The 24,894-nt window shown below is 41.9% G+C and overlaps 1 protein-coding gene across 1 annotated transcript in view; it reads right to left on the bottom strand.

The window, feature by feature from the left end:
• The window catches only part of TXK (TXK tyrosine kinase), a 55,543-nt gene that overhangs the window by 16,789 nt on the left and 13,860 nt on the right, over positions 1 to 24,894 (bottom strand). The window contains exons 6-9 of the mRNA XM_008062551.1: positions 17,903 to 17,982; positions 15,730 to 15,857; positions 9,673 to 9,747; positions 5,447 to 5,618 (exon numbers count right to left, since the gene is read on the bottom strand). Coding sequence (XP_008060742.1) covers positions 5,447 to 5,618; positions 9,673 to 9,747; positions 15,730 to 15,857; positions 17,903 to 17,982 — 455 coding nt within the window. The remainder of the gene's footprint in view (positions 1 to 5,446; positions 5,619 to 9,672; positions 9,748 to 15,729; positions 15,858 to 17,902; positions 17,983 to 24,894) is intronic.

Genomic DNA, 24,894 nt, shown 5'->3' with positions numbered 1-24,894 from the left:
TTACTCATCAGTGTTCTATTTTTCTCCTCTTTGTTTCTTTTTTTTAAATTTTAAGTAGGTGTCTCACTCTGTCACCCAGGCTGGAGTACCATGGCACAGTCACAGGCTCACTACAGCCTCGACCTCCTGGGCTCAGGTGATCCTTCCACCTCGGCCTCCCAAATAGCTGGGACTACAAGCGCACACATGTCTGGCTAACTTGTATTTTTTGCAGAGATGAGGTCATGCTATGTTGCCCAGGCTGGTCTCAACCTCTTGGGCCCTCGTGATCCTCCCACCTTGGCATCCGAAGTAGCGGAGACTACAGCCACACACCACCATGCCTGGCTAATTCTTGTATTTGTTGTAGAGATGAGGTAGTACTGTGTTGCCCAGGCTGATCTCGACCTCCTGGGCTCACGTGAGCCTCCTGCCTCAGCCTCCCATATAGCTGGGACTACAGGTGCACACTACCACACCCAGCTAATTTTTTAATTTTTTGTAGAGATAAGGTCCTAAGCTTAAGCAATCCTCCCGCCTTGGCCTCCCAAAGTGCTGGGATGACAGATGTGAGACCATGCCCTCCCCCACTTCATTTTGTGAGATTTCTACTCCCTCGTCACTGCTCCCCCTTGCGCAGGGCTCAGAATTTCCCCACCTTTCCTACCTTAAGCTGTCCAGATGGAGAATCCTGGACAGTCAGGAGGCAGGAAAGAGAGGTTAGTGCACATAAAAAGGAAAATGACATTCTAAAGCATAAAGCCACTTAACAGGACATGTTTAGATGAAGTTGGAGACTAAAAACACTTACCAACATGAAACTTTGCTGTGAATTTACTAAACACACACACATAATCCTTGAATTTTGCCTAGTAAAACATCCCCAGAACTTTTCAGTCATCTAAACTTCAAAAATGTACTGGGGTTTTTTGTGGAATATTACAGTCAATCTCTAAAGACTTTTTATGCCAAACTAGTCATCATGGAAAATAATATTCAAAGTGATGTTTGTAATCTTAGAAGATGTATAATGAGCCAATTCTTTTCTAGTCAAAAGTACCTCAGAAAGATACCTCTTGTGTTCAGGTAAAATAAAACTGATTACTCGGAAAGATGATTGACCTTAAAACAAATTATGTCAGTGATTATTGATGCATGACCACAAAATTAGTTTGTGAAGAGACTCCAGTTATTGGGGAAGAGAGACATTCAGAGACCCTAAAATGGATTTTAATTTGGGTCTACATATAACCTCTATTTTTCCTGATTTGCTTTTCAAATTCAAAGTGTGTCCTTTCAATCAGGGATGCAGTTTACCTGTGTGTGGACTGATGGCAGGAAAGCAAGTCTTGCAATGGAATATTAATTTGCCATGAGAAACCCACCAAATCAATACCCACGAGGACATATTTGAGAACTGAAACCTGACCATGTTTGCTTAACAAGACACTGACATCAATCCACCCGAAGCAAGGCTATGGCCTATCAGAAATAAGGCCAACGCAGATACATAAACCCTCAGAAGTGGTTCAGTCTAACACAGACAAATATTTCTCACAAACAAAGAACAAAGCAAATGGGAACACTGCCTTTCTGCTTGCTGTAACTTTCATACCTCCCGACACACAGTATTTCTCAGTTTAAAGAAGTATCTGGGATTCGTCATAGAGCAAACATATCATATTCATTTAAATCACTGTTAAATATTTTTGGATCCTCCGCAGGTTTCTCCAATTCTCCCTTGCTAATTATTCTCTTTCCCTAAGTGATCGCATCAAGTTTCAGGATTTCAAATATCATCTCTGGTGATCACTCTCAGTTGAATACCCTCTGTCCTGACCTTTGTCCTGAACACCAGACTCATAATTTACCTGATCGCTTGATCACACAAGGTTACCTAAGAGCAGGCCTCTCAACTCCAATGTGTGCAAGGGAGAATTCTCAATATGTTCCCCCCAAACCTACTTAGTCTTCTTTCATCTTAGTAAATGGTGCTATCCTCTGCCTACTGGTGTGCACCAAAGCCCTGGCGCCATCTTGGCTCCCTCGCTTCCTCCCAGTGCCCACCATATATCTTAATAACTTCATCTCAAAAATCTATCCTGAAACAATTCTTTTTTTTTTTTTGAGACAAGATCTCACTCTGTTGCCCAGGCTGGAGTGCAGTGGTGTAATCATAGCTCACTGCAGCCTTGACCTCCTGGGCTCAGGTGATCCTTCCACCCCAGCCTACCGAGTAGCTGGGGCTACAGGTATGTGCCACCTTACCTGGCAAATTTTTGTATTTTTTCTAAAGACGAGGTCTCGCTATGCTGCCCAGGCTGGTCTCGAATTCTTGGTTCAAGTGCTCTGCCTCGGTCTCCCAAAGTGCTAGGATTACAGGCATGAACCACTGCACTCAGACAATTCTCTTCCGCCCATCCGCTCTGCTCACCACCATCATCCTCTACCTGGACCACTGTAGTCACTTTCAGCCTACTCTCTCCCCATTTCTGACTTCTAATGGTCACTCTCCACATTATCCATAAGCCAAATCAAAGACTCCCAACCTGTCTCAACCACCCAATCCCACGGAGCCCCACCCACCCCTTGTCCCTCGATCACATCATTCTGTTTTCTAGACTTAGCCCTGACCTCTCTCTGCAGTGATACTGTTCACATATTTGCTAGTTTGTGACCAGGTTCTCTCCATATTCCTCCACCAAAATGTACACACAAACAAGCTCTTGGAGATAGAAACCTTACCTGTCTTATTATCATCATATTTCCAGTGCTTAGGATACTGCCTGGCATACAGTCAGCAGTGTATGCTTGTTGAATGAATATAAGAAAACAAAATGGTGTCACTGGCACTGTGTTTTATTTAACAAAGCTACAAGAGATGCTATGGAATCTTTGGGAAGTAAATAATTTATAATTCAAGAGATGACTCATGGGTATTTTGGCAAGAGTTTGCAGTGTGACTCATATTTGTGCATGATTTAACATGGATGCAGGCCTTTAGGGCCAGGGTCTGTCTCTCCCCGCCCACTGAACGGTGGTGCTCTAACCTCCACCTTCTAGATCCTGAAATCAATAGATATGCTGCTCAAAACTTGCCCTCACAAATCCAGAGTAGATTTTCCTTTAATTTCCCATTTCTTCTCATGCCTGAATCCTTCTTCTTTTCTTGATCTACTATTCGTTTGGAATTTTTGTTGTTGTTGTTGCTGTTGTTGTTTTTTTGAGGTGGGGGTCTCACTCTGTCACCCAGGCTGGAATGCAGTGGAACCGTCATGACTCACCACAACTTTGACATCCTGAGCTCAGGCGATTTCCTGCCTCAGCACTCCGAGTAACTGGAACTACAAGTGCCTGCTTGATTTTTTTAAATGTTTGTAAATAACAGGTCTCACTATGCCCAGGCTGGTCTGAAACTCCTGGGCTCAAACAATCCTCCTGCCTTGGCTTCCCAAAGTGCTGGGATTACAGGTGTGAGCCACCACACCTGGCCAGATCTACTATACTTTGAATAATGCTCTACACATTTATCTTCTTGAAATTTTTTTTTTAGGCAAAAATGAAAGCTCAGTACAATATATTAAAAATCTGATGGAAAGAATAAAAGCTGGAAGACAGTGGCCAACTGGGCCAGGAGAGATAGTGGCTAAATTTTCTTCCTTTATTTTCCACATGTTCCAATTTTTAAATAACTCTTAATTTATCATGATATTATTAATAACAAGTATTTAACTTAAATAATAAAAATTATTTTATTTAAATAATAGGGTCTAAGAGTCCAGCTAAAAACCATTATTATTAATTAATTGCCCCAAAGAAAAACACTTGAGGGTGAAAGTAGCAGGAAGGACAAGGGGTGTTTTCAGTTTTTGCTTTGTTCAATTCTGTGAAATGGGCATATAAAGTGATAAAGTTTTTCTGTCAAAAACTAAAATATCAAGTTGAATGATGAGAAGCCCAAAAAAACCCTAAAATAATAAGTAAACAAAACTAAATTATTTTACTCTGAAGACATGATGAGGCAGACGTCATGAATAAAAAGAGATACTCATTTTCACTCATTCTTGGAGAAATTGAAGGCACTTATGTAAGGGTTTGTTTGTTTATTGCAGAGACAAGATATCACCCTGTTTCTCAGGCTGGTCTTAAACCCCTGAGCTCAGGCAATCCTTTCACCTCTGCTTCCACCTCCACCTGCGGAAGGATCATTTAATTTAGGGTTAGGGTGTAAGTTTTTATGATTATAACTGATTAGTTCCCATATCTTCCTTCAATGCCCTGCTGATGAGCAACTTTGAGAAACACGAACCTGTCACTCAGCGACAAGAATGATGGTTCTGCAAGGGCAATGCGGTACCTCAATACTTCAAAGAACAGCCGGTGTTCTTGATCTGATGAGCTTAGATCACGTGCTGCTCGGGCTCCCCTTGGTCTCAGGACCAGAAACCACTTAATGGGCCTTAGTTTCTTCATGTGTGAAATGGGGTACACAAAAGCGCCATGCAGAAGCTGCTGCCACTGGGAAATGGTGTTTATCATGACACCCCCCAGAATTCATTCTAGCCCAAGTGGATGGAAAGAATATTTCGACAGAACATTTGGAGTAGGGGGTGAGAGCCCCAAGAGACGTCACTGCCCCACCTTCAAAGGAGATGGGTCCAGTTAGTCACACCTGGTTGGTGTTGGTTTCTCCAATTGGGGTCTGCAAGCTTTGAACAGAACTAGCTTGCTCTGGACAGCAGAGCCAAATGAGTAATGCCACCTGGGCTTTCCTTCCTCCTGCACTGCTACCTCTGAGAGAAATGCTAACCAAACGCTTAAAAAATGTTTTTGATTTGAACATGCCAAAGTACTAGTTGTCCTGGTCCAGTCCAGGTAACAGTTGTGAACCACAGTCATGGTTCAACTGAGTCAAGACGCTGTCCCAGGAAGTCACGGAAGTTGAGCAGTGCCTAAAGGTCTACAAATAGCCACTTACTTTTAAACTCGGGGTCTGAAAAGCACTTTTTCCTTACAGAAACATTAACTCTTTTTGGCCACTGGGAGATACCATTTCAAAAGACAAATAGGTATCACTACCAAGACAAAACCAACATTTCTGCTTCTGGGAAAAAGAAAGAGAGGAAGAGAATGAGAGTGAGAAAGCTAGGGTGTGCACACTTGTAAAGAACCTATTATTCAGCTGAAAAGAATACACATGTCACTTTCATAGATTATCTCATTCGATTAACACATTGATTAAGTAAGGTAGGAATTACAATACCCACATCACAGATGAGGACATCAAGGCTTGGAGACGTGAAATAGCTCCCCCAAGTCACACAGAGGTCAAATTGTGTACCTGGGTTACACACCCAGTGTGGGCAAGGCTGTGTCACATATCCAGGTGTGGCTGCCCCAAATCTCACGTTCCTTCCGTGATGCCTGGATACCATGCGATATTCATCTGGGTGTCATTCGTACTCACATCATCACCTTAGCCTCTTCAATGAAATCCTCTTCAGACATGGCGCCTTCACTGATGGCCTTGATGGCCACCCGGATGTGGGCTCGCCACGTACCCAAATGGACCACCCCAAACTGGCCACTTCCAATCTCCTCTACAAACGCCAGCTCAGAGGGGTCGATCTCCCACTTTTCTGGAAAAATAAAACATCCATGTCACAAGGGGAAAGATGTTAAAACTGTAGAGTTAAGAGAGATGTAAGAATCATCTAGACCCTTATAAGGGGACTCAAAACACCGGAATTGATTTATTAGAAATTGTACATTGATTCTTACATGTTTAAACTTTAGGCACCTCCAAAGTGTTTTCTGTTTGATGCAATACACCTATCGAGATGCTTTTCCCATGGCTCAAAACCATTTTTGAACTTGTGCATTTTGATGTCTTTTAGTGTTTCTGCCATTTTTTGTTTTCCCTCTTCCACATGGGCAAAATGTTTCCCTTTGAGGACTTTTTTCATCAGAGAAACAAAAAAAGTCTCTCGGGGTGAGATCAGGTAACTAGGGAGAATGAGGCATGGGAGTCATGCTCTTTTTGGTCAAAAACTGCTGAACATTCAGCTTCACATGGGCAGGTGCATTGTCATAGTGGAAGAACCAGTCATTAATTTGCCATGCTCAAAAAATTTCACTGAAGCCAAATGCAGCCTCTCACGACAATGCTAGCTGGTACTCTGATGTCAATGGGTTCCAAGAACACTCACCCAGCTGGGGAAGCCTGTACCTACAAGGGGCCTGCCCTCCAAAAGATAATTCTGGGGTTTTGTTTTGGTTTTTTTTGGTTCTCCCCTCAAATTTACAAAGAGGTTTAAAAATTGTATAAATAGGCCAGGCTCAGTGGCTCAGTCTATAATCCCAGCACTTTAGGAGGCCAAGGCGAGTAGATTACCTGAGCCCATGGGTTCCAGACCAGCCCAGGCAACTTGGCAAGACCTTGTCTCTACAATAAATCAAAAAAATTAGCTAGGCATGGTAGTACACACCTGTAGTTCCAGCTACTTGAATGGCTGAGATGGAATGGCTGCTGGAACCCAGTGGGTCAATGCTGGGTTGGTTGTGAGTGTGCCACTACACTCCAGCCTGGGTGATGGATTGAGACTCTGACTCAAAAAAAAATGTATAAATGAGTGGAGAGGATGCAGAGCCATTTTTAATACTCTCATTGTGGCTTGAATTAGTAAGAAAATCAAGCATCCAGGTTTCCAAATGCAAATTTCACTCACTTAGAGAGGAATGTTCAACAAATGGTAGATATCAAAACACAGTCTTTCTTCGCCTAGAGTCCCAAGAGGAAACACATTTCTGGGCCTTTCTGAACTAACCCTGTCAAAACGAGGCCTGGGATCTAAAATATTCGTCTCCCGACCATTTTTGTTCTGGTTTGTAAACGTGTAAGGCTAACACAACTTGTGATGCCTGTTATCCCATTTCAGTGCTTCCCGAGGTTTCTCTCACTTCGCCCCAAAGGGTTTTTCTTGCTTGTCGCCTCCTCTCCTTAGAGAAAAGTCAAGTTAATTCATCTAATAAACACACTTGATGTCAGGATTCTATTCCCCATGTAACCAGGAGTATACTTGAAGTGAAACGTGTTGCTGTATAGTTCTTATTCTATAGCAGCAAATCAGGGGGGAAAATTAACCGTAAAATAACCCTCTTGAAAACTATAGTCTTGATATTTTAGCGTGTCCTTTTTACATAGCAATACTGCCACCTGCTGGAACTGATGAATGCATTTAAAAGAATTTAGCATTTAGAAACTGATACCCCTTGTACAACTGTGCAAAGTATGCCTGACCCCATGGTGGGTTACTGATTGACTGATTGGAGTTGGGGTCTCACTCTGTCACCCAGGTGCCAGAGTACAGTGACACAATCACGGCTCAGCACAGCTTTGTACTCCTGGGCTGAAGTGATCCTCCTGCTTCAGCCTCCCCAATTTTTTTTTTCATTTGGGGTCTTACTCTGTTGCCAGGCTTGTGCACAGTACCATGATCATGGCTTACCACAACCTCAACCTCCTGGGCTCAGGTGATCCTTCTACCTCAGCCTCCCACATAGCTGGGACTATAGACACGTGCCACCTCGCCCAGTTCATTTTTAATTTTTTGGTAGAGATGAGGTCTTATCATGTTGCCCAGGCTTGTCTCGAACTCCTGGGCTCAAGCAATCCTCTCTCCTCAGCTTCCCAACATGCTGGGATTACAGGCATGAGCCACTGCACCTGGCCACAATTTGTTTAAATATGCAGAACAGTGCATAATGTCTAAGTCCATACTTGCTCAGTTCTGCCTGGTTTTGACTTCTTTATATCAATGAAATTGGACACTGGACGTTCTTTTGTGTCTGACTCCTTCCTCCCCTCATTCATCTGTGAATGTCGTCCGCGGTGTTGTTTGTGGTCAGTTTATTTTTACCGTGGCTACATAGGGCTGCATTGCAAGGCTATCCCACGACTGGTTGACCCATGCTTCTTCAGGTGGTCATTTGGGTCATTACTGATTTTTGGCTCTTACACATGATACTATTAGGAACATTATGTGTGTCTTTTGATGAAGTGAAATGCACACTTATGCCCCAACAAATTATGGGCAGATGCCACCAGGTCAGAGGGTATGGATGTCCCCGGATTTAGCAGATATGGCCAGTCTTCCAAAGAGCCTGCACCAAATCACATACCCATCAACAACGGGAAAGAGCTCCGGTCACTCCATGCCTTTGCCCCGGCCGATATGTAGTATTTCAGTTCTTTTTTTGTTTTTTTATTTTAACCAATCTGATGAGTGCATAGTGGCATTTCACTATGATCTAAATTTACATTTTGCTGATGACCAATTATTTTTATACAACTTGGCTTCATGGCCATTTGAATATTCTCTTTAATGAGAGAATACTTCATTCAACTTTTTTATCCTTAAAAAGTTGAGTTGTGTGCATCTTCTAATTGACTTATTTATATTTCAAATAGGAATTTCTTATTGGTTATGTGTGTTAGAAACATCTTCTCCCAATCTGTGGCTTAATTTTTTACTCTCTTACTGGGGTACTTTGGTGAACAAAGTTTTCTGAAGTGGAATTCATCAATATTTTCCTTTATGGTTATATTCTGTTGAATAAATCGATGCCAATCTCAAGGTCATGAATATATATCCTCTTATGTAACCTTTAACATACACCTAGTATGTCTGTAATTCCAGCACTTTGGTAGGCCAAGGTAGGAGGACTGCTTGAGTCCTGGAGTTCAAGACCAGCCTGGACAGCATAGTGAGACCTAGTCTCTACAAAAAATAAAATAAAAAATTAGCAGGGCATGGTGGCATGCGCTTATAGTCCCAGTTACTCAGGAGGCTGAGGCAGAAGGATTTCCTGAGCCCAGGAGGTAGAGGTTATGGTGAGCCATGATCATGCCACTGCACTCTATTCTAGGCAAGTAAGACCCCAACTCAAAAATATTTTTTAAGCTTGTTTTTAAGACATTAAAAAGGACCATGTTTAACTTAATCAACTGCTAATGGTGAAACTTTTTATTATATAGTATCTGCAGGGCAGAAGAATAATCCAGGCATCAATAACAGTCTGTAATCACCCTTCCATCCTCTTAACCTAATCTGACCCTGAATTCCAGTCACTTGTTTCTCAATATGATTAACAGTGTTGCCTTTTTTTTAAAGTATGTTCTGAGTCCCACTAATGAGAGAAATTTGAGGGAATACAATGTGACCAAATTAGAAACAGGATTCCCTGGAACTTGCATATTCTCACAAGATTTGCAAATACCACATTTGCTAGGAAGACGTTCAAGTCCAACTTTGTGCAAATTCTATTTGAAACAAGGTGAAGAGGGTGCCGTCAGCAGCTCTATCTAATAGGTTCTCTTGGGTGCAGCCATTTCCCAACCACCAGAGAACCACAGTTCAAACATCCAAATAAGAAGAATTATAACTTCTCAAGACAGGAAAGATTAAGGCTCCTGCTAACATACAGTAAAATCTGAAGGAGAATACCAACATTCCTCCCTCCCAAAGTTTAAAATCCTTAGTGAGATGCATATACTTCTCTCGGGATTTAAGCTTTGAGAAGAAACGTTTCTAGACAGACATTCCAGAAGCGCTGAGACCAGAGTCTCCAGGGACCTTGGAAGAGAGACTTGATCGGGTTGGTACTGGACGTGGGCATATGTGCATACTTTACCATAGGTGAAACCCGCTGTGGCCGGCACGCAGCTGCCCATCAGCCCGACTGGGTAGCGGAGACGGGTCAGGAGGCCTGAGGAGAAGGCGAAATCAGCGAGTCAAGCCCAGTTGCTAACAAGGAAGAAAGAACTAGACATAGAAGATGGTGCCATTCTTTAAATAGTTAGACAGAAACATTTATTCTACAGGTTAGTCTGTTTGCTTATTTTTCCCACTTAGAAAACAACTTTTCATAAAAATGATATCTACTCATTACACACATTTAAAGAATCTAAGAAGTATAAAGAAGGATCAAAAGGTCTCCACAGACACATTGTTATCATCTTGGTAAACATTACTGCAAAAACCTCTGTATTAGTTTTTGTTGTTGTTGGTTTTTGAGTCTGGGTCTCACACTGTTGCCCAGACTGGAGAGCAGTGGCTCTATCAGGGCCTACTGCAGCCTCAACCTCCTGGGCTCAAGCAATCCTCCCACCTCAACCTCCCAAGTAGCTGGGTCTACAAGAGCATGCCACCACACCTGGCTAATTTTTCTTTCTTTCTCTCTTTCTTTCTCTCTTTCTTTCTTTCTTCCTTTCCTTCTCTTTCTTTCTTTCCTTCCTTCCTTCCTTTCTTTCTTTCTTTCTTTCTGTGTAGAGATGAGGTCTTTCTTTCTATGTTGCCCAAGCTTGTCTCAAACTCCTGGGTTCAAGCAATTATCCTCTTCTGCCTCCCAAAATGCTGGAATTCTAGGCGTAAGTCACTGTGCCCAGTCAAAAACCTCTATTTACATAACTGAAAGCATCTTCCCTTACAATGTTTTATAGAAATATACTTTGTTACAAGCTTTTTGCTGTGAGTGGGTAATTGATATATATCAAAGACTATACATACAACTTAAAGCTATTTCCAAGATTTCTCTGTTATATGTATTTCTCAAATTGTCATCTTATAAAATGTGAGTTCCAGGTCTAAGAATGTCCAGAAAGGCTGTCCTAATACATCCGACTGCTGACAGTATTTAAGTGTACTCATTTTCCCAACTCTACCCTTTGAGAGTAGAGTTTTTTGGGTTTTGGTTGTTTTTGTTTTTGTTTTTGTTTTTACATCTATGCTATGGAGTAAATGTGCCCTCCAAAACTCAATGAAATTTAACTCCCCAGGTCAGGTGTGATGGCTCACGCCTGTAATCTCAGCACTTTGGGAGGGCAAGGTGGGAGGATCGCTTGAGCCCAGGAGTTTGAGACCAGCCTGGGCAACATAGCAAGATCTCATCTCCACAAAAAATTAAAGAAACTGGCCAGGCATGATGGCACATGCCTGTAGTCCCAGCTACTTGGGAAGCTGAGGTGGGAGGAACCCTTGAGCCCAGCAGGTCAAGGCTGAGGTGACCATGAGCATGCCACTGCACTCCAACTGGATGAAGAGTGAGACTCCAACTCAAAAAAATGAATGAATGAATGAACGTAAACATAAGAGAGGAAGAGCTCCCAGAGCATGCTGTACCCTCTCGTCACAGGGTGCCCTGCACGGCCCCAGGACTTTGCAGAGTCCCCACCAGGGAGCAGATCCTCGCCAGATACGGCCTCTCTGTCTTGGACTCTTCAGCCACTAATACTGTAAGTAAAAAGCAAATATCTTTTTTTTCCCAGTTCTTATATTTTGTTCTATGCAACAGAAAATGAACCGAGACACCATTGTAGAGTACATGAGATCTCGTCTGAGCATATAGAATCCTCTGCTTCAGTTCAGGTCAGTAAGCAGATGTATTATTTATTTCTTCAACTGATGTTTACTGAGCACCAGGTATGTGCCCAGTACTATCTAGAGACAGGAGACAGCAGTGAACCAGACTGCAAAGCCACTGCAGGGGGGCTGAAGGGACGTCAACACTGGGGACAATGAGACCAGTCAAGAGGTCATTGGCATCATCCAGGTGAACAATGGTCAGGGCAGCACCGGTGGTAGGCAGGGCTTGTTGGGAGACACACTTAGAATATGTCATGTTTATTTAGAAAATAAGTAAGTACACACACAAGAAAAAGCAGATGGTGATGAGTGCAAGGCCGGTACACTACAGTGACTTCAGAGTGGGGCTCAGAGAAGGCCTTTCTGACAAGACAGTGGCCATGCTGATGTTGATTGGAACCAGCTCCCAAAGACTGGGAGGAAGGGCCTTCCAGGCAGATGGAACAGTATATGCAAAGGCTGGAGGATAGAAACAAGCTTGACCAGTGTAGGAACAGAAAGAAGCATACATGTATTCAGTGCCTATTGTGTGCAAGACAGTCTTCTAGGAAGATCCCAAGGAGCCCAGCAGCTCCAAAGATGAGCAAAATGAGGACCCTACCTGTGGGAACTGTGTGTCAGGGAGGGGACAGGCAGAGAGAGGCCCTTCTGACGTCAAAGGAAACAGCGGTTGCTGGAGACTCCCCTATGGCGCCCTGGGACACAGAGGGAGAGCACTCAACACATGGTTGGGATCAGAGAAGTTTCCTGGGAGGAAATGACACCTGAGACGAATCCAAAAAACACAGCTAACCCACAAGGAGAAGCCTTAAAGGACATTCCAGGCAGGGGTACCAGCGTGCAATGAAACACAGATGTCTGAAGCTTGATGGCAGGTCCCTGAACACAAAATGGAGGCAGGAGAAGCAAGATGGGACGCAGGAGAGGTGCATCATGCTTGGGCTTGGGGGCCTTGTGAGCCATGCCAGGAAGCACGACATCTCCCTGCAAGCCAGAGGGAGCCAGTGGAGGGTCCCTAGCAGGAGGGCACAGTCAGACTATGTTTTTGATAGATCGCTCTGGTGCCAGCCTAGAGGTGGGACGAGGGGACATCAACATTGGAGAAATTGAGAGCAGTCAAGAGGCCATTGTCATCATCCAGGTGAACAACGGTCAGGGCAGCACCGGTAGGCAGGGTTCAATGGGAGACACGTTTAGGATATGACATTAATTGCACCTGGAAACTTATAAGTTCAGTTTTAAGAAGAAAAGCGTCTGTTGAACTCCCATGGTTCCAGGCCAGTGGACTGGATGATGGCACCATGTTACAAGACAGACTACAGGAAGAGGAGACATGAACAGGGCGTGATGGTGTCAGATGGAGCATTCAACTATGTCATCAAGTTCAGGGCTGGTGGGATTGCGAGCACCTGTGTCCCCTGAAGAATTTTGCAGCAGGAGATGGCCAGCTTGAGAAGTGGCCAGGGTGAATCCTCTCAGAACACCATTGCTTAAGGGAACAGAAGTAGGACGCATTAGGAAGACCCACCAGGAATGATCTGAGCTGTAAAGCTCCAGGAGTGGGTGGTGTAAACCATCAAGGAAGCAGGGACATCCTAGGAGTGACACCGCCCAATGCAACAGAGAGCTCTAAATAGTTGAGGACCAGAACGCATCACCATGCATGTCCCCTGGGGAGTCACTGGTCCACACAAGGCGGTGGAAGCAGAGGTTGGATTGTGGATGTTTAAAGGCAATTGGACAGTGAGAAGGTGGAGGCATTGGGTGTGGACTCATTTTCACAGTGTGACTAAGAGAGTGACACCGAAAGGGCTGGATGGAGGGGTCAGAAGAAATGGAAGGGATGCCACCGGGGAGAAGGGAGCAGTGACGACAGGCAAGACCCCTCCTGCTGGGGGAAGTAAGGGAAGGGCAGGGGGCAAGAAGGGCTGGGGGACTCACGCTGGGGCTTCCATCGTCCCCACAAAGTAGACGGACAGGAGATTTGCTGGGGGGGGTGAGTTTTGCAGAGGGGTCTTGAGGAGATGGGAAGACTCCAGACAGAGAACAGGAAAGGACATTTCCCTGACTCAGAAGACCTGCCAAGGGACAGCCCCAGCTAGTCAAGTCGCTGCCACACTGGTCCAAATAACACGTAAGGGAATTTCCTTAAGACCCTGATGCCGTCCTCTGACTTCAAAGTTTATCTTCGCCAAACATTTCAACCTGGGAATTATTACCAAATGTTGGTGTTGGTCTCTGCAGAAAGATGCCTGTCACTCTCTTTGCAGGTGTCCCCACTTCTGGTAAAGAGATGGTTTGTCATGAGCTACATTGACCAGAGATCAGAAAGTAGACAGGACAGTCATGAGTTCCAGTTCACAGTCTCTCTCTCTGTCTCTCTCTCTCTCTCTCTCTCTTTCAGTTGGGGTCTCACTTGCTTGCCCAGGCTGGAGTGCAGTGACACAGTCATGGCTCACCACAACTTTGACCTCCTGGGCTCAGGCAATCTTCCTTCCTTGGCCTGCTGAGTAGCTGGGACTATGGGTGCATGCCACCATGTCCAACTAATTATGTTTTTAAAATTTCATTTATTTATTTGCTTGTTTATTATTTATTTATTTTAGTGATGAGGTCTATGTTACCCATGCTAGTCTCCAGCTCCTGGGTTCAAGTGACCCTCCCGCCTAAGCCTCCCAAAGTGCTGAGATTACAGGCATGAGACATCACACTTGGCAATTTTTTTTTTTCACAACAGTGGGGCTATATTCTTAATATACTGCTCTGCACTTTTTTTCTTGTTTTTTTTTTTTTTTTTAAGTCAGGATCTCACTTGTCACCCAGGTTGGAGTACATGGTACGATCATGGCTCACAATAGCCTTGACTTCTTGGACTCAAGTTACAAGCGTGTGCCACCACACTGGCTAATTTTTTTAATTTTTGTAGTGACAAGGTCTTTCTATGTTGCCCAAGCTAGTCTTGAACTCCTAGGCTGAAGCGATCCTCCTATCTTGACCTCCTAAAGTACGGGGATTACAGAGGTGAGCCACCATGCCTGGCCTTTTTTTTTTTTTCTTTTTAACGTAACAACTTATCACTACCATCTTTTCCTGTAGGCAATTCCTGACTTACCTCCTTACTTTTTGGACTTCATCACCCTCACCACTCTCTCTTCAATTTTTTTTTTCTCCAAAGGAAGGAGAAAGAAGAGGGAGAAAATGCAGAACTGGTCTTATCACTTATCACTTATCACTACCATCTTTTCCTGTAGGCAATTCCTGACTTACCTCCTTACTTTTTGGACTTCATCACCCTCACCACTCTCTCTTCAATTTTTTTTTTCTCCAATGGAAGGAGAAAGAAGAGGGAGAAAATGCAGAACTGGTCTCTATTTCTGTCTGCACCAACAGCTATGACCTCCCCAACCCCACCCAGACACTCTACCTCTCTCTCTAAAATCAGACTTCTAGGGACAACCTGGAACATCCCAATGGAATCATCCCATAAGTGAATAATATCTCCTTGGATGTATTCCTGATATTTGGAACGAGGGTAATGGGAAATAGGCCTTTTTCCAAAAGGATGTTTTGTCCACTTGACTTTTTCTGAGAGAAATCTTTAAGAGCACAGCATGACAGGAAGTCAAACGATATGAGAAGTTGCAGTGAGTTCCAAGTTCAGTAACGCTAAGGTAAGATCCCGCTGTGGGCCCAGCGGGGTCAGGCACAAGCTGAGCGAGGACTGGAAGCCAGAAATGTGACTGCAATGGTGATGCAACCTTCCAGAATCCCACATCTTTCCACAGTTGATAGGTTTGCACAAGTAGCAATTATTACAAACAATGACTGGAGAAGCAGGTTAAACACGCCCCTGGCATATTAGACCAAATTATGACTGTGAAAAGCTGTGTTCTGTGTAATCTTTTCTGTCCTACAAACAGGAAAGAGAGAATGAGAAACTTGAGGGTAATTGTTTATTGCAAGTATCTGAAGCAGAGATCTGATTTATGGGGGCAAAGAGAAGGAAGCATTATTATCTAGGTATTTGAAATCCTACTACATTTAGCTCTATACGAATTTCCAGAGCAAATACATGATGACTCACTGGCCATTTGCCTTTCTCTCATCTGTCATTCTTCTTACCTGGCAGAATTGTAAAGAATTGACCTACCTTTTGCCCCCTGACTAGAAAGACCAAGAGGCATCAACAATGAGGATAATGGCAGGCTGTGTTTCAAGCTCTTAAGCCCTTTCTGCACTGAGTGTCTGACAGCAGAGAGGTGTTGGCCTCCCGGGCCTGGCTCCCCAGCGTGCCCAGCTTGAAGTCCCCTATGAAGTCCCAACTTACCTGCCGCATTGTGCTGGTGATACCAGATCAGCTCGGGGATGGATTGAAAGAGATGTCTCTCAGCCACGTACCATTGTCCTGAGTCGGTCCTTTTTATCTGATAATGTTTGATGGTCGCCTCTGTACTTCTGCGATCAATAAAACGTGAATTAGTAGAAACACAGAAGATCACTTTGGACTAAGAGAACTCATTCAGCAACAGGAATCCAGTTCTAAAACTCATCCTGGCCAGGCATGGTGGCTCATGCCTGTCATCCCAGCACTTTGGGAGGACGGGGTGAGAGGATTGCTGGACAACATAGCAAGACCTTGTCTCTACAAAAAAAAACAAAATAGCAGGGTGTGGTGGCACGTGCCCGCACTTCTAGCTACTCAGGAGGCTGAGGTGGAAGGATCGTGTGACCTGGGAAGTTGAGGCAGCAGTGAGCTGTGATCATACACTCCAGCCTGGGCAACGGAGAAAGACCCTGACATAAATAAATGACCTCATCCTAGCAACATCACCCTGAAGAGCAGACTGGCTAAATTCAACAGTTATATCACCATCTCAGGACGATTTCTCAACTAAATTATTGAGGTTCAGATTCAGACTTAACTTCAGCCAAAGTTGTCCAAGGGACATGTCCAGCGTCCAAACCAGTAGAGCTCATGTAGGGCATGTACACGTGTATATGGGATATTCGGTGTCAGTTGAGTGAATGAATATATGCACCATGAGGGATTGGAGATGGTACCACAGAAGAGGGGGTACCAAGGGGACCAAGACTGCCCTTGTGAGCAGTCTGTTGTTTCAGACAACCAGGGCTCAGTCTTTTATGGGGGACACACCTCACCACTGTCCCATTGGAATGTAGAGAATCGGTGGTGTCCACCCACCAACTTGCATTCTCCCTAAGGCAGGGCTGCTCCTGGAATGTCACCTCTTGGGAGCCTCCAACCTAGCATGGGACCCATGACTTCCCACAGCCAGAAGCATCCTCAGCCAGAAGACACCGGGAGCTTTCTGAGGGCAGGGAACCCCTCTGCAGGTCAGTCCCAGGACAGACCAAGGGACATGGGGCAAGCCCAATTGTGTCCACTACAATGAATCTACCTCCCATTTTTGATGGTTGAGAAAAGAGAGACAAGAGAAGTTCATCAATTCCTCTGACATCACACAGAACTTGTTAGGGACACGGTGTGGACCAGTTTGTTTTTCTAACTTCCAGGCCAGTCATCTTTTCCCTAAGCTAGGCTCTCACTTACACAGGGGTTTGCCAAAAAAAGTCTACACGTTTTAAGAGATGTTCTCTGGACCGGGTGCAGTGGTTCACACCTGTAATCCCAGCACTTTGAGAAGCAGAGGCAAGAGGATTGTCTAAGTCCAGGGGTTGGAGACTAGCCTGGGCAACTTGACGAGACTTATCTCTACAATAAATCAAAAAATTAGCTGGGTGTGAGGACATGCACATGTGATTCTAGCTATGTGGAAGGCTGAGGTAGAAGGATTGTCTAAACCCAGTGGGCCGAGGCTGTGGTGGCTGTGAGCGTGCCACTGCAGTCTGGGCAACAGAGTGAGACTCTAACTCCTGAGATAGAGAGAGAGAGAGAGAGGAGAGAGAGAGAGAGAGAGAGAGAGAGAGAGGTTATCTATGCATTTCTTTTTTTGTTGTTTTGTTTTGTTTTGTTGTTTGAGTTGGAGTCTCGACCTGCTGGGCTCCTGCGATCCTTCCATCTCAGCCTTCCAAGTAGCCGGAATTACAGGAGCGCACTACCACACCCAGCTAATTTTTTGATTTATTGTAGAGATGAGATCTCGCCAAGTTGCCCAGGTGGGTCTCGAACCCGCAGGCTCAGGCGATCCACTCACCTCAGCCTCCCAAAGGTGTGAGATTACAGGCTGAGCCACCGAGCCTAGCTCTATCTATGCATTTCTTTTCCAAGTTGAATCGAATTACGGTAGCAATGTGTAGTATGACATTCACTCAACCATGCTTCCGCCATTTTCTGACTGTCTTACCTGTCTCATGGTGACTCCAGCATTCATTTGATCAACACCACCTTTTGCACGAATGTCATATTTAAAATATGTAGACATTTTTTGTCACCTTGTATATCTTCCCTGTCACATATCTCCATAAAAAAAGACTGCCACTGGGTTCTCTCTAACATGACCAAAATCACCAGTGCTTACCTTCTAGCTCTTATAAATACAGAAATTGTGTAGGATCCCAAATGTCTTGAATCTCTGACAATAAATGCACCTTCTTTAGCCTGCAAAACAATTTGTGTATTCCACAAGTTTATTCCTTTTTGGAAAGAAAGACAAACCTACCTCTCAGGAATGAAAACCAATGTGATACTGACTCACTATAAGTGACTTATTATTATATTATTTCTATAAAGAATGTGATCATTTTTACAAGTACACACAATTTTATCTCCCTCATAGATCTAGAAGTCATGTCTATAAAATAAATGTAATTGGGACATGACTTTATAATGTGTGAGTATTCAAAAATATTGCTCCTGATTTTTCTAAGAAAAGTTCTTTGATGACATTGAAACTTACTTAGTTAATTTTGTTATACTGATCAGGACAACAGATAAAAATAGCTGATGAATAGAAGTCTGAGACAGACTGACAGGATGGCAGAAGAAGGGCAAAAAATGTGGCAGGAGAAACATCTGGAAAAGCAGGAGTGAGGAGAGAGGTCAGCGTTCATGAAAGGATGGAGAGAGCACAGATTTGGGGAGTAAGAAAAGGAGACCTTAGCTGCTGTAGTAGCAGGGCAGAAGAGAAAGAGAGAAGGGTGAGAAGAACATCCTATGCCCAAAGTAAGGTCACACGTTGGATCCCTGCTGGTGTTTTCTGGAAGACTCTAGGAAAGCTGTGAGTTGCTTTAATCTTGAATGTTGAGCTATTTTGTTTGTTGAATATTGACTGAGTGTGTTTTTGCTTAGGTAGAGGGAAAAAGAAATCTCAGAATCTGGTCAAATCCATGAAAGCTGACACTCATGAAGTGCTTGAGAATGGCACACCCCAAGTGGCTGGCCTGACCTCAAGGTGAGCTCAATACGTTAAGCAGGGTCTCCTCCTACTTCCAGATGGTCACCAAGATATGAGCCTCATGCCCTGGTCAAATTGTTTTAGCCAGAGAATCTCTTATGGCCATTTGAAACAATAAAACCTGGTTTTTACTGGATTCCTACAGTGTGCAAAGGTTGCAGTGCAGGCACAGGAGATACAAGATGTAAAAGGCAAGGATGTAAAGTTGTGTGCAGGATATCTACATTTGTCATGTGTATAACATGCATCTAATAAAATTGCATATGTAGTGATCTTAGATTCAAAGCAGAAAGAGGATAAACAACATTTCCTGACCACAAAGCAATAAAACCAGGAGTGAAAAACAAACCCAAAAGTCAAAAGCCCCAACCACCTGGAAATTTTTAAATTCTCTTTCACATAGCTCAAATAATTCCAATAAAGGTGAGAATTATCTACAAAATAATAAGGAAGCATCACATATTAGAGCCTCTGCTATTCAGTTTAAGCTGTACTCAGAAATAAATTAAAAAATGAGTGGTCTTATGACTCATATCAATAAACAAATGGAATAAAAATCAGAGTATCCAACTCAAGAAGTGAGGCTAAAAACTGTAAAATAAACCCACGTAAAGTAGAAGAAAGAAATTAATAGAGACAAGATAGAAAACAATGAATTTTTTAAATTTTTAGATAGAAATAGTAATTTAGTTCAAAATCTTATTATTTAGGGAAAAGCAATAGATAAACTGCTAATTTACCTAATCACTAAATAATAGTGAAATTCAAAAATAATAAGTCACAAGGAGAAAATAATCAAAGATCCAGATAAAAAATAAAGAATTTCATTGACTTTATAAATTGAAAACTTGAATTAAGTGGATAATAAACTAGCAAAACATAAAATTTATCAAAATTGAATCCAGACGAATTAAAAATCTTAATAGATCTATTGAATAGACAAATGGATAAGGTTTTTAAGAACTAAAGCAAACAGCACTGTAGTCACACGTTGTGATATGCTAAAACTTAAAGAAAAGAATGGCATATAAATTAAATTATTCCAAAGCACATGATAAGAAGAAAAACTTCTAAATTTGTGTTTGTAAAGTGAGCTGAACATCAAAACCAACCACACAGCCAAGACTGTGCACAAGAGCAAGCTACTGCCCATTCTCACTCATATCAGTGTAAAAATTCTAAATAAAATGTCAAACCAGCCAAGAGGGAATACATGCAGGAATGTGGGAGCAAGTCATTATTAAGGATTTATTAATAGAACTCATCATATTAATAGATCTGAGAAGAAAATCATATGACCATCTCTAGAAATATTGAAAAGGCACTTGACAAATTTCCATATCTAATATCAATTTTTTTAAATTATTGATAAAATAGGAACATATTTACTTCCTTAAAACGAGTCTTATTTACTTTTAAACTGTCTTATTTAGACTGCTGTTAGCATAATAGTCTTGTTTACTTTCATCTCAAGCCTGTATCACATTTTATATGGAAATCATTCCAACTAAAATCAGGGGGTATGGCTCAGCCAGTAATCCCGCGCCTTTGGGAGGCTGAGGTGAGTGGATTGCCTGAGCCCGCGGGTTCGAGACCTGCCAGGGCAGGCGAGACCTCATCTCTACAATAAATCAAAAAAATTAGCCGGGCGTGGTAGCGTGCGCCTGTAGTTCCAGCTACTTGGAAGGCTGAGGCGGAAGGATCGCCGGAGCCCAGCGGGTCGAGGCTGCGGTGGCCAGGACAGTCTCACTGGGCGACAGTGAGACTCCAACTCAAAAAAAAAAAATAATTAATTAAAAAAATAAAAAACAAAATAAAATCGGGGGTAAAAAAAGCCCACTGTCAGTGCCGGCATTATAATTCTGTTCTGAAGATACCAGTCAATCCAATTACTGACAGGCAAAAATTTAAAGTACCATATTCAAATGATAAAAGAGGATTTGGAATCATCACTGTTTGCTACTGATTATGTATCTGAAACCCAAGAGAATCCACTGAAAAACTGCCATGTAAGACATGAGAGGTCACCAGAATTATCAGGTATGAAATTAATTCACAGAAACAAAAAGCTTCCCTAAATAAAAAAAAAGAAGATATACGCATGTATGATGGAAACACAAATGATAAAATATCTTAAGATAAACTATTTTTGCCAAAGGTATGAATCTAATTTTAATTTTCTTCTGTATGAATGATCAATAATGAGTCCTAAAACAAATGGGTCTCTAAACTCTACTGTACATTTAATGCAACCAACAGGATTTTTTTTAAATGAGACAAGGTGATTTGAAATTTGTATGGACAGAAAAATATGTTCACCCAGAATATTTCTGGAAAAGAAGACTGATGAGGTAAAGCTAGTCACAATGGAGAAAGCTTTACTTTTTTTTTTGAGTCAGGGTCTCATGCTGTTGCCCAGGCGCTGAAGTGCAGTGGCACACTCATGGTCACTGCATCCTCGACCTGCTGGACTCAGGTGATCCTTCCCCTCAGCCTTCCAAGTAGCTGGAACAACAGTCGTGCACCATCACATCCAGCTAATTTTTTTTTTATTTTCTGATTTATTCTAGAGTCAATATCTTGCCAAGTTGCCCAAGCTGGTCTCAAACCCCTGGACTCAGGCAATCCTCTCGCCTCTGTCTCCCAAAGTGCTGGGATTACAGGCATAAGCCACCACACCTGGCAGCCTTACATTTTAAACAGTGCAGTAGCACAAATGCGTGGACAGCCGGTCAGTAGAACCAAGCAGATTGTCCACAGATAGCAGAGAATAGGAATTTCTTTTATGATGATGAAAGTGGCAGCTCTAACAAGTGCAAGAAAGTGGACATTTGGTAACCATCTGGAAAAGAATAAAGTTGAATCCATACATTAGGAAAAATTGCAAATGGATCAAAGATGTCAACATATAAAATAAAACCACCAAAGTAATAAAAAAAAAAGGAAACTTTTCATAACCTGGGAATGGAGAAGGAAATACATGTAAAATTCAAACACTCTTCATTCCAAAACACTATAAGATAATTGAAAAACTGGAAAAAATATCACCACAACTATCAAAAGGCTCATTTCTCAGTATAACCTCCTAAGTCCTACAGTTTCTGAGAAAAGCATCAAAAACCTGATAGAAACGATAAAAAGATATGAACAGATGGTTCCCAAAGAAATACAAACATACAAATTTAATATCTTTTAAAAATGCTTAGCATTCCCAGAATAGGAGAAATGTGAATTAAATTCACACTGAGATGAGGTGTCAGAGAACAAAAACCCAGAAGTTTCATTTTCAGTGCTGGCAGGGAAACTTGTGAGAAAACACACTCACTTACGTGTCAGGTAGGCACATCACAGACACAACTGCCAAGGACCTTGTCATTCCTATTAAAATTAGAATCACATGTTCCAGTGGACCCAGAATTTCCACCTTTGGGGATATATCCTAAAAACAAACTCATGTAAACATGAAAGCCTGTGTAAAGGTGACAGATGATAGCATGTTTCAACAGCAAAAGCGTGTATAATAATTTTCATAATGAAGAATTGATTTTAGAAATTGTGAAACTAAGAATTACTATGTAAGTATAAAGTGAGTTAGGACACGTGTGGATTTGATGTGGAAAAAATTCTCAATATGTTTCATTAGGTGAAAAAAGTGATGTAGAAAAGATTATGTCTAGTATGCCACCATCTGTGTAAAAAAATAACAATACAAGAAAACATATTTGTACTTATTTGTGTATGTATTAAACATCTTGGAAAAGATACAAAATAAACTGACCGTAGTTTTTTATGGGAAGGAAGAAAAATTTTCACAACTTTTTTTATTTTGGATCATACAAACATACTGACTATTAAAATATGAAAAAGATAAAAAATTATAAGATATTGACCAGGCCTGGTGGTCCACACCTGTAATCCTAGCACTTTGGGAGACCAAGGTGGGAGGATTGATTGAGTCTAGGAGTTCAAGGCTAATCTGGGCAACACAGCAAGACTTTGTCTCTACAAAAATTAAATTAAAAAAAACTTAGCCAAGTGTGGTGGCACATGCCTGTAGTCCCAAATACTCAGGGGACTGACTCAGGAAGATCGCCCAGTAGGTTAAGGTTGCGGTGAGTTGTGATTGTGCCACTGCCCAACCTGGGCAACACAGTGAGACCCCAACTCAAACAAACAAAAATTATAAGATACTACTATGAATAATATATGCAACAAATTTGAAAATAAGTATAAAACAGGCAAGTCTCTAGGTCAATGTAAATTACCAAACATTGCAAAAAGAAAAGGAAATTTAATCAGTAGTAAAATGTCTACCTGTTTTTAAAGCAGTGTGTCTGGAGTATTTTACAAGAGAGATGTACAGTAGCTAACCTTCAAGGAACAAATAATTTCTAATCAGCATAAACTATTCCACTGATTGGAAAGAGAGACAAAGCCCCACCCCTTACCTCATTTTATGTTGCTAGTCTAACCTGTATACTAAAACTAGTTAAAGAGAACAGAAAATTACAAGCAAACCCACTTTTGAACCTAACAGGACAAATGCTAAGTAAATATTAAGAATCCCAAATCAGAATATTTTAAATAACTCATGGTAAGTAGAGTTTAACCCAGGTGTATTAAAAATAAAAATTAGCCGGGCTCGGTGGCTCAACCTGTAATCCCGCGCCTTGGGAGGCTGAGGTGAATGAAATGCCCGAGCCCGGGGTTTCGAGACCCACCTGGGCAACTTGGCGAGACCTCATCTCTACAATAAAATCAAAAATTAGCCGGGCATGGTAGCATGCGCCTGTGGTTCCAGCTACTTGGAAGGCTGAGGCGGAAGGATTGCCGGAGCCCAGCAGGTCGAGGCTGTGGTAGCCGGGAGCGGCCGTTGCACTCCAGTCTGGGCGACAAAGAGAGACTCCAACTCAAAATAAATATGTAAATAAGAAGAATGCTTTAAAGATACATAGACAAATATGTATATTTTTAAATATCACATTCATTATACACACATATTTCTGATGGATTAAAGACAGAAATGCAAGAAGCAAATCTTCAAAACATTTAAAAGAAAATATAAAATCCCTTTATTACCTCAGGAGAGAGAAAAACTTCCTATACTAAGTTTAAACAAAAAAAAAACACAGAGATAATGAAGGGAAAATTGAGGATTTTGAACATATTAACATTTTTAAAATTATATGTAAGAAAAAAAAGCATGAAGTTTTTTTTTAAAGTCAGAAACCAGAAGGATATATTTGCAACCATAACTGACAAAAAGATTGGTATTCAGAATATATTTTAAAAATACATACTTCTAAGTTAAAAAAGTAAACACCCTATAGAAAAATGAGCAAAAAATGTTAACAGGCATGTCACAGAATAGTAAGCCCAGTTGACCAATAGACACTTCAAAGGTAACTCAGTTGTGCTGGCAGTCAGGAAATGTACATTTAAAAATACATATGTACAAATTCTCACCCAATGGACTGGTGAGGGGAAGGAGTCTGAAACGGCTTGCCAACTGTGGGCAAGAATGTAGGAAACCAGTTTTTCTCATTCTGTGTAAGGGTGTGAGTTAGTACAACTACTTTGAATAATGATTTGAAAACAACAAGTAAATCTGCACATGCCCTGTGACTAAATCCTTCCATTTTACCTGTTATGTGCAAGTGACATTTACAAGAAAGTCCACTGCAGCATGATTTGTGATAGTAACAATCTAGAAACAGTTTGAATGTTTATCTACCCTGGATACATTTCAACACAGTCATATAAGGAGATGCATTAATATACATTCAAAGGAATGTATTTGATCTATATGTCCCCAGATGGATACATTTTGAAAGTAAGTTAAAAATCAACATTTAACATTTAAGTTAAAAATCAACATACATAAGATTTCTTTTACATGAACTGGAAAACACGTAAAGTCACACTAAAGGTTGTTTACACACATACATATATGCTACAAATCAGGACGAATCAGGAACAAATTCTTCTATTATGACTGCATCTGGGGAGTGGGGGAGGGCCAGAGAGATAAGGGGTGGCCTTCAACTATATCTGCAATGTCTTATTTATTTTTTATTTTATTTTATTTTATTTATTTTTTTTTTTTTTTTTTTTTT

Source organism: Carlito syrichta, unplaced genomic scaffold (genome assembly GCF_000164805.1).
Source record: "Carlito syrichta isolate Samal-C Ts95f unplaced genomic scaffold, Tarsius_syrichta-2.0.1 Scaffold305745, whole genome shotgun sequence".
NCBI classification, from domain to species: Eukaryota; Metazoa; Chordata; class Mammalia; order Primates; family Tarsiidae; genus Carlito; species Carlito syrichta.
The sequence above is the reverse complement of the archived record's forward strand: the minus strand, read 5'-3'. Positions and strand labels throughout refer to the sequence as shown.